This window comes from Podarcis liolepis, assembly GCF_965112155.1.
Source record: "Podarcis liolepis genome assembly, chromosome: 7".
NCBI lineage: Eukaryota > Metazoa > Chordata > Lepidosauria > Squamata > Lacertidae > Podarcis > Podarcis liolepis.
Window position 1 is genome coordinate 83423696 of NC_139561.1, and position 16839 is coordinate 83440534.

The following is a 16839-nucleotide window of genomic DNA, read 5'->3' on the forward strand; positions in this document are numbered from 1 at the left end:
GAGAGAGAGCCCCTGTCTCAAATCCTCAGGAGCCACTGCCTGTCATTGTAAACCAGAAGTCTGGAGTCTTCCAGATGTTACTGAATCTCAATGCCCATCATCCCCAGCCAGCACAGCCAATAGCCATAGGTTCCCCACACCTGGTGTGAGCTATGTAGACCAATGGTCTGACCTGACCCCCATTCACACCAGACATTGAAAGCACTGCGATACCACTTTAAACAGTCATGGCTTCCCCCAAAGAAGCTGTCATGAGATAAGGGTGCCATTCCCCTCCCAGATCTACAATTCTGTAGCTCTGTGAGAGGACTAGGGGCCTCCTAACAATTCTCATCACCCTTAAGAAACTGCAGATCCCGGAATTAATTGTGGAGAGCCATGACTGTGGTACAATAGTGCTTTCAGACCCTCCAACTGTTCCTATTTTTCAGGGCGTAGTACTGGATTTTCAGAAGCCGCCCCATTTTCTGACTTGATCCTGGAATGCCCCGCTTTTCCTTGTTGTTGTTGTTTAGTTTAGTCGTGTCTGACTCTTTGTGACCCCATGGACCAGAGCACTCCAGGCACTCCAGTCTTCCACTGCCTCCCGCAGTTTGGTCAAACTCATGCTGGTAGCTTCGAGAACAGTGTCCAACCATCTCGTCCTCCGTCATCCCCTTCTCCTTGTGCCCTCAATCTTTCCCAGCATCAGGGTCTTTTCCAGGGAGTCTTCTCTTCTCATGAGGTGGCCAAAGTATTGGAGCCTCAGCTTCACAATCTGTCCTTCCAGTGAGCACTCAGGTCTGATTTCCTTCAGAATGGATAGGTTTGATCTTCTTGCAGTCCATGGGACTCTCAAGAGTCTCCTCCAGCACCAGAATTCAAAAGCATAAATTCTTCGACGATCAGCCTTCTTGATGGTCCAGCTCTCACTTCCATACATCACTACTGGGAAAACCATAGCTTTAACTATACGGACCTTTGTTGGTAGTAGTGATGTATGGAAGTGAGAGCTGGACCATCAAGAAGGCTGATCGCTGAAGAAAAGTCTAGTCAAGAAAAGACCCTGATGTTGGGAAAGATGGAGGGCACAAGGAGAAGGGGACGACAGAGGACGAGATGGTTGGACTGTGTTCTCGAAGCTACAAACATGAGTCTGACCAAACTGCGGGAGGCAGTGGAAGACAGGAGTGCCTGGCCTGTTCTGGTCCATGGAGTCACGAAGAGTCGGACACGACTAAACGACTAAACAGCAACAACAACCTTTGTTGGCAAGGTGATGTCTCTGCTTTCCCTATTTTCATCAGGGAAATGTTGGAGGATATGTGTATGTTCCTAACTCCTTTTCGTGGGCTAGCAGCTTTTTGTATACTCACCTGTCCTACAAACCTCCTGCGCATTTTTGTCAGACTGCTAGACCCAGAGGTAACCACAGCCTATTTTAGAATGATCCCCAGGAGAGGAAAAGCCTGTCATGTAAGGTTCCACCCCACCCTACAAGGCCCACTTACCTGCAAAGTTCCCTTTTTGAAAATAAAATTTTAAAAAACTTATCTTCTGTTTCCTGTCAACAGGGGCAGGAAAAGGGAACTAAAACCAGCATGGTACCCCTTGAGAGATGGCCGGGGAGGGGGTGTCATCATGAAGTGGAGATGTGGTTCAGTGAAAGGGAAGGAACGGGGGAGAGAAAATTACACAGCTTGTTACTGGAACAGCAATTCAAAATGGGGGTCGGTGGTTGAGTGCTGCCCCCCCTTTTGTTCTTAACAAACCCAGTAAGCTTGGATGCCATGCAGAAATTCAGCAGGTGGCACATCAGGAAAATGGTCACCTGCTAAATATCTAGGCTTCTGTAAAAACACAGGGGGCATTTTCCTGTCAGTGACAGGCCACTCTCTGCTTTTCCACGACGTCCGGGCAAAAGTCTGATCTGCTAAAATTATAATAGATTTCACATGGTGTCCTTCATGTAACCACCATTAAATTAAGGATTGCATTAATAGGTGTATTCTGCTTTTCTGGTAACAATGTTGAGTTCAAATCAGCTCATAATAATGATGATGATAATGATAATAATTAAAAATTAGCAAACATTACAATCAAAAATGCAATCCCATATAAATAAGGCAAAAATGAGCAAATTCTGCACAAACTCATAATGATTCAATGACAGCCCTTAGCATCAGGTAGGTAGCCGTGTTGATCTGACACAATATCTATCTTTCATCTATCTATCTATCTATCTATCTATCTATCTATCTATCTGTCTATCTATCTATCTCCAGTAGCACCTTAGTGACAAACTAAGTTTGTTCTGGGTATAAGCTTTCATGTGCATGCACACTTCTTCAGATACACTGAAACCAGCCCTTAGCAGTTTTTTTTCTTTTTTCTTTTTTCTTTTTCTTATTATTAACACTATTTAAAAAGTACTGTACAGAACAATCCATTCCTCATCTCATACAGGAGACAAGGGGAGTCTAAAGTAAAATAAACAAAACAAAACAAGAACATTAACTGGTCAGTACAACCCATCAAGAAGTACCCAAATTCAAGCCCACAATGTTCAAAGCAACCGTAAAGTTTTGTATGCTGCTGGGATATGTCTTTGTAGTCCATCTTTGCTTGCATAAGAAACAAAACTGTGTCAATCTGACTCAAATGGATCTTTAAATTTCATTCCTTTAGCCAAACATAGATTTTAAATTAATTTTTCCACCCAAGCACCTGGCCAAACCATCTTATAACTGAGCCTCTTGGGTTTGCCGATCAGAAGGTTGGCGGTTCGAATCCCCGGGATGAAGTGAGCTCCCGTTGCTCTGTCCCAGCTCCTGCCAACTTAGCAGTTCAAAAGCACGCCAGTGCAAGTATATAAATAGGTACCGCTGCGGTGGGAAGGTAAACGGCGTTTCCGTGCGCTCTGGTTTCCATCACGGTGTTCCGTTGCGCCAGAAGTGGTTTAGTCATGTTGGCCACATGACTCGGAAAGCTGTCTGTGGACAAAAGCAGGCTCCCTCAGCCTGAAAGTGAGATGAGCGCCCCAACCCCATACTCGCCCTTGACTAGACTTAACCATCATGGGGTCCTTTACCTTTACCTTAGCTATACCAGTTAGCTAACATGGCATCCTTTAGGAGGTTCTTCCAATATTGAGCAACAGCTGGCTGGGAAGCTGCAAGAAGATAGCCAATTCGAGGTTTTAAGTGACAATCCCCATTGTTCTCAAACATGTTTAACAGGACTAATGACTGCTGTCCAGTCATTTTAGTAATTTCTGAAAAGATCACAGTCCGAAACCGGAACTCTTTTTTACAAGCCCCCCACATATGCTGGAAAGATGTGTGCCACTTAGTTCTGGTCCTACGGCTGCATTTACCTGAACACACTGTTAGTTCACAATCAACTTGTGGCAGGATCTTTTCAGTGGTGGTTCCCCATTTATGGAATGCCCTCTGTAGTGAGAGGTATCCATCTCCATCAATCAATAAAAATAAACCATGACTTATGGTGGCATGTATTTAATCAAGACTGTTCGAAGCTAGCAGCTAGGAACTGCCTTACTTTGAGACCAAACACTGGTTTGTCTAGGTCAGGGCTGGGGAACCTTTGGCCATCCCTGCTTCCACTAGACCACAACTCCCATCATCCATGACCATTGGCCAAGCTAGCAGGGGCTGATGGGAGTTGGAGTCCAACAAGCATCTGGTGGGCCAAAAGGTCCTTCACTCCTGGTTCCAGGTCAGCTCTGTGTCCACAGATGTATTCTATGATTGGTTTGTGGTTTTGTTGACATCCTATGTAAAAGTAAAGAGTAAAAGTAAAGAAGATTCATCAGGATCAATGTTTTCATGGTGACAACAAGCAGATCTGAGATTTTTACTGTGCATCGTAAGCTTTAATTTAATGGAGTGTTGGGTGGGGTACCACAACTAAAGTGGCTGGAGCAACAAGTAATATATCATTACTACTATTGTTGTTGTTGTTTAGTCGTTTAGTCATATCCGACTCTCTGTGACCCCATGGACCAGAGCACACCAGGCACTCCTGTCTTCCACAGCCTCCTGTAGTTTGGTCAAACTCATGTTTGTAGCTTTGAGAACACTGTCCAACCATCTTGTCCTCTGTCGTCCCCGTCTCCTTCTGCCCTCAATCTTTCCCGGCATCAGGGTCTTTTCCAGGGAGTCTTCTCTTCTCATTCGGTGGCAAAAGTATTGGAGCCTCAACTTCAGGATCTGTCCTTTCAGTGAGCACTCAGGGCTGATTTCCTTCGGAATGGATAGGTTTGATCTTCTTGCAGTCCATGGGACTCTCAAGAGTCTCTTCCAGCACCATAATTCAAAAGCATCAATTCTTTGGTGACCAGCCTTCTTTATGGTCCAGCTCTCACTTCCATACATCACTACTGGGAAAATTATTGTTGTTAGCAAATTTAATTCTACTAGATCAGACCTTTACCCAGGCCATTTGGAAAAGTAAAGTGTGTGCACACATTCTCATTTTTTCTCTGTCTTGGGGCAGGAGGAGGGTAACCCAAATGTTTGGTGAGCCGATGGTCTCTTGACATATTTCCAACCCCACTTGTAGCTAAGTCTTCAAAGATGTTGGAAAGAGGGATTGAATTCCCAGATACACCATTTTGTTGTATTTTAAATAAGTAGGCCTGAGAATATGACTCCTACGGCTTAAGGAATGTTGGAACTAGCTTTCTTTTGTTCTGTTTGCAAACTCTATTCAAGCCACTGCTACTCACCTAATAAAATCCTTTTTGATTTATGACTTCAGTATCTGCCCATACGTTAACAACATCTGTTTACATCCTCATCTGTGCTCTTCTGTCTTCATAGAAAAGATCCCAGAGATCTGTGGATGAAAGGCCGGTACACAAATTTTAATAAAAAATAATTGGAGTGTGAGCATTTTTGATAGTGACAGCCCATTTGTGGAACTCCTTTTCCAGTTGATCCTATAGGTGCTATGCAAAGACTCTAAAAAGATAAATATCCCAGGCCTTTAAAACTTCTGAAATATTTCAGAGATGGGAGGGAGGGAGGGAGGGAGGGAGGGAGGGAAGGAAGGAAGGAAGGAAGGAAGGAAGGAAGGAAGGAAGGAAGGAAGGAAGGAAGGGGGATGGAGGCCGGTATTGCCCATGGCACACCTGACCCAGGGTACCATAGCACACTGGTTGAAAACCACTGCCCTAAATAAAACAAAGGGAGATTTCCACATAAAAAGAAAGAAAAGAAGATGGCTCTTTCTACAACTTGTAGACATCAAAACTTCTTCTCCCTTCTCCCTTCTCCAGGTTATGCTTGTGGGAACCAGACCACAGTTGACAAGTCCATTTCACCATCAGACACACTAAATGCCAGCAGCTCTGGAACAACAGAAGCCACTCTGTCTCCTACGACTGAGAAAAAACGCCCCAAAACAGCCCCCCTGCCTACACCAGTGGGCTATGTGTCCATGACGGTGGAGCCTGGACGCCCCTCTTACATAACCACCGAAGGGTCTTCTGCCACTCTAGAGTGCAAGTTCAAGGCCCCCAGTGGGGCCAAAGTCATTTGGAAAAAGACTTGCTCCTCCAACTGCAGTGAAAGCTTTGCTGTCAATGAGACTGACAGCCGGAAGATCACGGAAGACATTTCTCAAGGGTTGTCAACGCTCAGCTTCCATTCAGTCCAAAGGGAAGACACAGCCATGTACTATTGCTGTGTGTCTGCTCCATCGACCGGCCAACGCCAGTCTTGTGGCACGTACCTCTGGGTCCGGAGTGAGTATGAACCTTGTGACTCCATAGGGTTGGGGTGGTATCTGTAAAGTTGGGGTGGGTAAGTCTGTGGGTATGCTGTATTGTTTTTAACACTCGATTGGGAGCCACCCAGAGTGGCTGGGGAAACTCAACCAGATGGGCGGGGTATAAATAATATATTATTATTGTTGTTGTTATTATTATTAGTCATGGCTGTTATGTACTGAAGTTCTCACCCTGGGCCAGCAGGGGGATACTGTAGATAGTTTTCACTCAGTTCCACATATGCAAATAAGGAATAGAAAGTGACGTTCAGTGATTGGATAGTTACAGAATGTTGTTACTGTTGCTTTGTAGTGGAGCTCTATATAAGCAGGTTGGCTGAACCCTTCAGTCAGTTCCGTTCTGGCCTGCGAATAAACAAGAGGTGTTTGAAGAATCGCTGTGTCATCTGATATGTTCACCCACAACTTAACAATGGCACACTTAATCATGACCAAAAATACCCACACACCTCCGCTTGTGTGGCAATTAGGCTTAGTAGTTAGTGAGAGAACCCCCCCCCACACACACACAATGCTTATTGCCATGCCTTTGGGGGGGGGGTGCAATTCTCATCGGAACTTTGGCTGGAGAAAGCAGAGATAACTCCCTGTATTCTGTGATCCTAACTAAAATTGCTCCCCCACCACCACCACCAAAAATGGGCAACAATTAGACTTAGGGGGAAAGTGCCCATTGGTGCCAATGGGATTTCTACACACACACACACACACACACACACACACACACACACACAAGCTGTGTTGGGATCAGCAGGCAAGCTGAGGGAAGGGTGTACGTATAGGCTGTATCAGAAGTTACATTTACCTGTTAGTTTGGGGTTTGCTTGTGTGTTGTTGTTTTTTAAAAAAATGCCTTAAGAAAAATAATTTGTAATTGGCCAATGCATATCAGAAGAGAATATAAGATGACTAAATTCTAAACTCTAAAACTTTCCTAGGAGCTACTTTGCAAAAATAAAATTTATCTCATTATAGATCTGAAATAAATACAATATGAAAATCAGAAATATCTCAAGATATTCACTGTTGTTTTATGTTTAATTTTCAACATTGGCCTTGAAATGTTGTTTTATATCTGATTCTGAATCCTGACACTTGGAAAACCATTGACGATGCAAGACTTGGACTGGGGTTTCAATACCCTGATGAGTGATAACTTCTTTTGGCAAGTCTCTGTCTTTTCAGTGTAATCTAACTTGTAGATGTAAGGATAAAATGAGAGACAGCCCCTGCATACTCAACTCACAGCTCCATGGTGAAATAATAGGATTATGGAAACTAGATAAATAAAACAAATTTTACTATTGAAACCTGTGAATAGTGACTTGGGCGTAAGGACCACTGTGTTCAATGAGCTTCCTCTGAATTACGTAAGATTGCAGTCTTGGATTGAGAGATATTTCTTTGAGAGACACCTTGAGTCCCATCAGGGAAAAAGGTGGGGTATACATAAATTACTAATATTAATACTAGTGGGGTGGTCTTTTAAAAATGAAAAATTTAAGTCTTGCTGATAGAGTGAGGAAGTCTGTGTTCAACAGCTACACATCTTAATGTTGTCCTTCAAAAATCCTTCAGCACCTAGATTTGGGAGAGTTGGAGGGAAGGGGGCTGGTTAGGAGATGATGAATTCAAATGTTTGCTAGAATGTATCAGATACGAGAAGTTTCTTGGCATATCCCCCCCCCCAAAAAAAAGAAGTTTCAATTCTGATCTTGCCTTAATAGTCATTATATTGCTGTTTGGCCGTTTCCAGACCACCTTCCTTCAAATCACCATTTGGAAAATATCAGAAGCTTAAGATCAGACAGTCCAGAAAGACATGATCAGGTTGAAGCGGAAGAGGAAGAGGAGGACAGTGCTGGCAAACTGGCAGAGTCAATTGCAGGGTTTTAATTAGGCAGGAAATCTATCTCAGCCCTACATGGAAAGGCCAGAGAGGCAGATGTCCTACACTGAGCTACAGCTGTTACCCATTGTCTACAGCAGCGTTTCCCAAACTTGGGTCTCCAGGTGTTTTTGGACTACAATTCCCATCATCCCTGACCACTGGCCCTGCTAGCTAGGGATGATGGGAGTTGTAGCCCAACAGCAGCTGGAGACCCAAATTTGGGAAACCCTGGTAGAGCAGCAGACTTCAGGGCCCACCTTTAAGTCAAACAGACATTTGGGGACCCATTTCTTATTTATTTATTTATTTATTTACCATGTACTTGTATGGTGTTGCTGCCACGGTCCATCTCTGATCTTTTCTCAACCCACCAGTTGAAAACCAGTGGTCTAGAGCCAGCAAAACAACAAGTTGTGGTTGTTACAATGTTAGGGAGTTATCCCCCTTTCCCCTGTAAGTGATGGCAGATTAAATGCTGGTCATCATTTTATCAAGTGGTAATTTTCTATGTTGGGTGTGCAATGTGTGCATGCATTCGGATGAAAAAGGCTTCCAGAGCAATAGGAACAAGACAGCTCTTGCCCTCAGGGTTATAATTTAGAAATAATAATAATAATAATAATAATAATAATAATAATAATAATAATTTATTTATACCCTGCCCTTCCCGGTTTAAAAACCGGGCTCAGGGCGGAGAACAGCAAATATAAAACATTGATTAAAATGCGACTTTAAAACAGCATAAAATACAACATAAAAATGCAGCATCAATATCAATAAAATTCAAAAATTCAGGGGTCATTTTGGGAAGGGGGAAAAAAACCCCATTCAGTAGACATCAAATGATCACTAGGGCTAACTGGCCAAGTTGGTCCTACTAGGGCCAGCAAGGAGGCCAGGGAAACATTTAAATGTGGGGTCCCAGAAAGGGTTTCTTCATAGGAGAGAAAAGTGAAAAGGGAATAGAGGATCAGGCTAATTCAAATTGAAGGCCAGGTGGAATAGCTCTGTCTTACAGACCCTGCGGAAGGAAGCAGGGCCCTAGTCTCATGGGACAGAGCATTCCACCAGGTCGGAACCATCACTGAAAATGCCCTGGCCCTGGTGGAGGATAGTCTGGCTTCCTTAGGGCCTGGGACCTTTAAGCTATTATTATTCATGGATCTTACCAGGCATACCAGGAGAGGCGGTCCCGTAAGTATGAGGGTCCTAGGCCACATAGGGCTTTAAAGATCAAAACCAGCACCCTAAACCTGACCCGATACTCCACTGGGAGCCAGTGCAACTGGTAAAGCACTGGGTGAATATGCTCCCATGGCAGAGACTCTGTGAGGAGCCTCGCTGCAGCATTCTGCACCCACTGGAGTTTCTGGGACAGTTTCAAGGGCAGCCCCACGTAGAGCGAGTTACAGTAGTCAAGCCTGGAGGTGACCGTCGCATGGATCACTGTGGCCAGGTCAGGGTGGGAAGGTAAGGGACCAACTGCTTGATACAGCAAAGATGGAAAAATGTCGCCTTGGCTGTTGCTGCAACCTGCGCCTCCATGGAAAGGGAGGCACCAAGAATGATATGACAAATGGATGAGGCAGGAGGAGGAATCTAGCACTCAAGACAGGAGTTCTTAGTTCCTGCTGTGGTAGAAAACTTCAGAGAGAGGAGAAACCAAGAAATGCCAGTCTCTCAGCTGTGTTGATGGAGTGAGTTTCTTCTCTTCCACCTTCTGATTAAACAGCTGCTGCCAGGTGACACTTGATAGCTTCTCAACACTAGGCATGGGCCAATATAAGTTTCAGTTTCTTATTTTTTCTAGTCTTTAAGTCCTGCCCTCTACATTTCCACATTTTAGAAAAAGGCCTCATGAATTTCACCAGTGTTTTGGTGCAATTTTCTTCCAATATACACACTTTATGTGCGGTTTTCCCATTTTTGCAAAGTAATTTTCCGGAGTATACTGCATCTTTGTCATTATACAAGCATTCTTATGTGCACGTTATCTTAGTAGATGCATTTTTAAAACATTGCTTGGCTGGGGAACAACATTGCAGAATTCAGAGAGGTGCATTTTTTCTCTTCCACTCTCTGCTGTAGCCTGCCAAATGGTGAAGACAATATGATTATTTCCCTGCTTCCCCAGATTTCTGCTTAGATGTGTTTAGATTTTCCTCATCACCTGGCAGGGGGAATACAAGTTAACCACTTGCAAAGTTACCACTTGGTTAAATAGATATATACCTGGTGCCAGATGTAGAAGGAAAAGAACGTGGGGTTGTATTTAACTAAGTTCTACACAGAATAGTCTAAATGAAATTAATGGACTAATAATAATAATAATAATAATAATAATAATAATAATAATAATAATAATTTATTTATACCCCGCCCATCTGGCTGGGCTTCCCCAGCCACTCTGGGTGGCTTCCAAAAAAATATTAAAATACTATAATACATCAAACATTAAAAGCTTCCCTAAACAGGGCAGTTAGTCATCCCCATTCATTTCAGTGGGTGTGCTCTGAGTAGCTGCACTCATGGGTTATAGTGAAGCAGCTTAGTTTTTCAGACTGGGGATTTTCTAGAGACCTAAGCCAGGCTGGTAATACAGTATCTATACAGGATTCCTGCATGGAATTCTTAAAGTTGATGGTTCTTCCAGAGAGATGGGAGTGTAGCTAGAGTAGTGCCAGGGAGAAGCTCAGAGGGAATAGGGACTGATACAGGTGAGTTCTGGGTTATGAGATTATTGATATTGTTTATCTCCCTGGCTTCTTCCAAGGAGCCTAAACCACATTTTATCATTACAACAACTTTGTTAGGTAGGCTTCATTGAGAAGTAAACTAGGTGTTACAACTAGCGTTGCTCCCAAACACCCAGTGAGTTATAAGTCAGAGCAGAATTCATATTTCTGCCAGACAGTATCTTGATCAGAGTTTTTGTAAATATGCTCCACAACCTTGTTTTGTCAATAAGAACTTTCATTTCCTTTCTGAAATTGCCACTGGCCTGTGAAGTGACGTATTATCAGCCCGCACAACATAACATTTAACCTGAAGCTTCAAAATGGGAAAAAGTTTTCTGCAGAATGTGTGAAGGGGCACAGAAGCCGCCACCAAAAATTTTATCTTAAGGAGAAATCCAGAGAGTAGGTTTGGCCCTGCAATGTACAAACAGAACCATTGTGGAGAAGCAGTGCTGGCATCGGTGCCAATTTCATAGCGAGTACTTGCCCAAAATCGGTGCCAGTGCCACTTCTCTGCCAGTGGCAGAGGTGGCAGGGCAGGCAGAGTAAGGTAAAGGGACCCCTGACCATTAGATCCAGTCGCGGACGACTCTGGGGTTGCAGCGCTCATCTCGCTTTATTGGCCAAGGGAGCCAGCGTACAACTTCTGGGGAACCAGAGCAGCGCACAGAAATACCGTTTACCTTCCCGCCGGAGCGGTACCTATTTATCTACTTGCACTTTGTGCTTTCAAACTGCTAGGTTGTCAGGAGCAGGGACCGAGCAACGGGAGCTCACCTCATCACAGGGATTCAAACTGCCGACCTTCTGATCGGCAAGTCCTAGGCTCTGTGGTTTAACCCACAGCGCCACCCGTGGCAGGGCAGGCAGAGTAAATCAATACAAACAAAGACACTTAATGCAATAATACCTGGGGTGCATATTTTTCTTTGCATACTTGTAGTTTTACCTGGGATTGCAAGAGAGTGATAAAATAGTTAGGGATGCTGTGGGGTTTCTGGATCAAACACTCTTCTGCTTACTGTCTTCTAGGGCCTCGACCAGCCTCTTTCCTGAACATGACAGAAGGCGTCAAAAATAAGATCATCACAGCTGAGGGTTTCCTGCTACTCATCTGTGCCATTGGTCCTGGTCTTTTTTTGCTCTTCAGGGTGAGCTGTTATTTCCCTCTGACTATTCTTTGTACGCATGGTGACAGACAGGGAGAGCATGGTGCATAATGAATCTGTCAGCCTACAGTTTCCAGTCACCAGATCTTCTTCTGCTTTTTTTCTATTTTTAAAGAGTAGATTGTTACCCCAAAGAGGCAAACTGTCCTTTTATCAGCATGTACACCAGCAACAGGCACAGCATCTAGATCATCGCCTAATACAAGAGTTTCTCCCCAAATGGCATTTCACTGGAATCACATGGGTCAGTTATAGAAAAGTACCAAGGGATTGTCTGAGAACAATAAGTGGATGGCTCTAAAATACAAAATGCTGTTTGCTGTGTTCGTTTAGTAAAAGACTTGTGTGACATGTTTATCACATCGACATCCCACTTCTCCACTGTCATGAAACTTAAGGAAGCACACAGAGGGGTCTCAGGTAGGTTTCCATCCAAGCACTGACAAGAACAAGGTGGCTGTGTCATGTGTGATGGCTTATGAATGCTCTCTGCAAGAAATGCCTCTGCTCACGCAGAGATACATATATACATCCTTTATTTTACATATGTACAAGCAGCACACATAATTATGCATCCGAATCCTCTGGGTCAGATTCTCGGAGTGACTTACATCTGCCCCTTTTCCAGCAGAAGAGGCGAGGCATTCTCATTTGATGTCTCTGCCCCCTCCTCTTTAACACTCTCCTTTCCTGATCAGATGGAACCGGCACTGCCTCGCCGTCCATGCCAGAGCTTCCTGTGTGGTGTTGAGGCTCTGCTCCAACATCAGAGAGCCTTCCCTCTTCCTGAGTTTCCCTCCTTTCCTCCATTGCCACTTCCTGCCCCCCTTCCTCTACTGGTCTCTCCTCTTCCCCTTCGTTCTCCGTCATTTCCATGACATCATGCACCTTTAGACCATGTCCTGGCCCCTGGTACTTATCTGAAACTTGTTGTTTTATCTACACAGCTAACTGAAGACTAGTTCACATAAGCTAGAATTGTCCATCTACAAATGCTGTGTGAATTACAACTAGGAATTTGGTGAAATGGCCTCTTTATTTCTCTGTCACACACAGCTACCCAGGATGTAGGGTTTCACCTATGCATCCCAATCACACATGACAGAAAGTTCATGCAACTACTTTTCCATATGGCCAGAGAGAATGTCGTAACATGTGTTCAGTTTTATCATGTGCTAATCAGCTGAGGACCAGTTTTTGTTTTTATGAAATGGCCCTTAAACTAAAATTGATTTAATTGTTATGCCCTTCTGTGATCAACTTCTTAGTTACCATTAACTGTGACCAACGTATTGAGAACCTATGAAATCTAAGCAGTAAATGGCTACCAAGATTATGAGCCTCTCAATACTGGTAATTGTCATTTAGCAAGAAGTGGTAATCAACAATTCGCTATAACTCACCTCTCGCTTCCTCAGCGAATCCCAACTCTGAATGGGGGAAGGACAGTTATACTGGTTTAAGGTTACATCCACAACATACTTTTTTTTTTTTAAAAAAAAGCCATTATTGTACCATTTTAACAGTCATGGCTTCCCTCAAAGAATCCTGGTAACTGTAGTTTGTTAAGAGTGCTGGGAATTGCAGCTCTGTGAGGGGTCTCCTAACAACTCTTGGCACACTTAACTACAGTTCCCATGAGTCTTTGGGGGAAGCCATGGCTGTTAAAGTGACAGAAGAGTGCTTTAAATGTGTGGTGTGTGTGTGTGGCCTGAGTTTGTGGCCTAAAAGCATGTAAAATGCACCAAAAACTGATGCAGCTAAGCAAAGAACCATCTCCAATTTGGTGGAGCCCAGGAAGCCCAGCCACTTGGAGGAAAAGCACATAGAGACTTTGTCTCTATTATCTCATTCTTATGTTTGCACACTTAGAGGGCAGATGAACAGACAGCATCACTGAGGAGCAGCTCCAGAGAATGGCATTGGGCTCACTACTGGGCTGCGGGCTTTGGCAGGCCCAGTGATGCCTACCCTGATGTTCCACACTTGTTTTCATAGTGTTTTCCTTCTCTCTCTCTCTCTCTCTCTCTCTCTCTCTCTCTCTCTCTTTTTTTTTGCAGAAGAGATGGGAAAACGAGCGCCTTTTACAAGCCAAGAAGAAGGCTTATGAAGAGGAGAACATATATGAGGTAATTCCAGGAGACTGGGCATGGGGAAGGGATTGGCAGCTGCCCCTCCCCCATAAATAACAATGTTAAGAAAAATCCTGGCTACGCCCATGCTTCTGTGCAGCAGAATGTGGGAAAATTCCAAAGCTGAAGGAGACAGACACCATGGTGTATTCATATGATACTGGAAATAGGAAGCCCAGCCAGTATTCTGCAGAAGCATAATCTAACACCGGGCAACGAAACATATTTATGCATAATACAGTCATACCTCATGTTACGTTTGCTTCAGGTTGCGCGTTTTTAGGTTGCGTGCCGCGGCGACCCGGAAGTAATGGAAAGGTTACTTCCGGGTTTCGCTACATGCACAGATGCACAAAACGATGCCACGCACATGCGAATTGCGACCCACGCAGACGCGGGTTGCGTTCTGCTCATGTTGCGAACGGGCCTCTGGAACGGATCCCGTTCACAACCAGAGGTACCACCCGACTCTGGGGTTATGGCGCTCATCTCACTTTATTGGCCGAGGGAGCCAGCGTACAGCTTCTGGGTCATGTGGCCAGAATGACTAAGCCGCTTCTGGCGAACCAGAGCAGCGCACGGAAATGCCTTTTACCTTCCCACCAGAGCGGTACCTATTTATCTACTTGCACTTTGACGTGCTTTCGAACTGCTAGGTTGGCAGGATCAGGGACTGAGCAACGGGCGCTTACTCCATTGTGGGGATTCGAACCGCCGAACTTCTGATTAGCAAGTCCTAGGCTCCGTGGTTTAACCCATAGCGCCACCCGCTGTGAACCCCTTTTTGTCATTTTATATCAGTATTCATACTTATAGACTTATCTTTCAGAGATTGACCTTTTTTGGTTTCCCCTTCCTAGGGACTGAATTTGGATGACTGTTCCATGTATGAGGACATTTCACGGGGGCTGCAGGCCACCTACCAGGACATAGGGAACGTGAAAGTGATTGATCTGCAGCTGGAGAAGCCAGAGAAACCGTGATAGAAAAGGACTTCACTTTGCATTCACTTTCCAGGCACATAGTATAAACAGCCCATTTTGAATCCTGAATATTCTCCCTCACTTCATCCTGCTGAGGAGCAGGGGTGGAAGGATTCTATATTCTCCTCTCTCCAGGATACTCACACTTGTATAACTATGTCAGGTTTACAATAAGAAGGCTGAGAAGAACTTATTGATTCCACTTTGTGAAAGATCTGGCTTTGTGAAAGATTTGGCAGGAGGGTAAACAACACAAGTTTCCTGGCATTTTCGTTTTCCAGACAAAATATTCTGACAAGTACTAACTTTATTTTCACTTGACATCTTCCTAGTCACTTTTCCATTCTTGGTCTTGTTGGGAAGAGATGCTTCCCTCCCCTTTTCTAGGAAAATTTGTTCCAAGATGTAAAGAACACGTCAGTGGTATTCACCAAATGGTGCACAACTGAGAAGCTTATAGGATTAATTCATTTAGAACTTGTGCCTGCTCCAACTTTCCCTTCTGAAATTGGGGTTTAAGAGAGACCCATTTATAGTGCAGCTGATTTGGAAGCATGCCGAAATAGATTCAGTTCAGTTCAAATGTATATTTTTTCCCCCATTGTTGAAGGCAGAAGGAAATTGGGCTATAGGTTTGCAGCAAAATCCAGCTGTATATGGTGCTGATTGGACAATGCTTCAAGACACACATGAAGAAGAAAGAAATAGTACATAGACTGCCTCAATCACAAGATAGGAGAAAAAAAACTGAGAGCTTATCCAACATTTGCTTTGGTAGAAGCCAGGAAAAGGCTGAAATCATATCATGGGTGAAAAACTAAGCAACTTTTGTTTCAATATTATATTTGTCTTCATCTTTGATCTGCTACTTGTATGCTTTCCCACTCTTGTATAGGAAAAAGTTGTAACATTGTTAATATTGTAGGGTTTTGGTTTTTTTGATAGATTGCACTATGAACCTCCCTTGCTTTCTTCAAAGACCAAAGGAGAGCTGGAGAGAGCTAATGAGACTTGGGCTAAAAGTAATAGGGTTAACCAATGTAATACTCTCCAGATGTTTAGAACTATGATTCCCATTATCCCCTACTATTGTCTATGTTGGCTGGATTGATTGGAGTTATAGTCCAAAAACATATGGAGGACACTATGTTGAGTATCTCTCTCTTAGAAGAACCAATGAGTTTTAGGTTTTCATGGTGACAATGAAAAAAATAACCAGACATTTCACAGTGTTTGGTTATTTCCCTAAATAGGCATCTGACCCTCTCTTCTTACCATGACATACGAAGCTCTGGTTGTGCATTACAGAAGATTGCCAAAGGTGGGTGAGTCGAAGCAGTGCCCAGGGAAATGGGTAGTTGACCCCATTAATACTCTTGATCCAAGCCCTAGCATGGGAGACAGTTTGTAATCCTATTTCAATTTAATGACAGACTAAATTTCCTTATTTTTTCATGTTTTGTCATCTGGGATGTTAATAAAATAAATGTTTCACTATTATGAAATGAGATTGTTTTGAAACAACATTTTCATTTATTTAGAAAATGTCCTACTTGCTTTATATTCAAAACAACATCAAAGTGATATATTCTATTATTCACTTAGGAGAACAACTTATTTCTAACCCTAACCTCATGATAACAGGGTTAGTTTGGATCAGTGCTTTTGTAATACCGAGCAGTACAGGAAAGTCAGGCCTGTCTTGATGCTTGTCTGATCAGATGCAATACAGTACACATTTTCACACTACAAGTGGCCAGCTGGCCACCTTTGCACAAGGAAACATGCATTGGCTATTTTCATGATGGATGGTTTTATATACTTCAGCCAGTGCTCTTTCCTGCAACCCATATGCCTTGTAGCCTAAACCTTAATACACAATCTGTGCCTGGGAACAATTTGTTTTTCGTCTGGTACCATCTCTGGTGAAACAGCCTATGTCTTCTAAATTATTCTAAAAAGTGTCTGTATTATCCTTACAAAACCAGAGCAATTCACAAACATGAGCAGGCAACAAAGTTGGTGGCACAGACTGTTCAGATAATACTCTATATTGCAGTTGCTGTAAGGGCCTTTTAGCAGTTCTCTCTACCCTTAAGCAGTGTTAGCTCCCTTCAGCAGCACTCACCATCT

The 16839-nt window shown here is 43.6% G+C and overlaps 1 protein-coding gene across 3 annotated transcripts in view; it reads left to right on the forward strand.

Annotated features, from left to right (window-relative positions):
- The window catches only part of CD79A (CD79a molecule), a 30190-nt gene extending 13974 nt beyond the window's left edge, over nucleotides 1–16216 (forward strand). For 2 of the 3 annotated variants that reach the window (XM_083515992.1, XM_083515990.1), the window contains exons 2-5: nucleotides 5282–5749; nucleotides 11455–11573; nucleotides 13652–13720; nucleotides 14584–16216. In XM_083515992.1, the coding sequence (XP_083372118.1) occupies nucleotides 5282–5749; nucleotides 11455–11573; nucleotides 13652–13720; nucleotides 14584–14706 (779 nt within the window). In that variant the 3' untranslated portion in view covers nucleotides 14707–16216. The remainder of the gene's footprint in view (nucleotides 1–5281; nucleotides 5750–11454; nucleotides 11574–13651; nucleotides 13721–14583) is intronic. The other variant, XM_083515991.1, reaches the window with a different exon arrangement.
- Nucleotides 16217–16839: the final 623 nt, after the last annotated feature.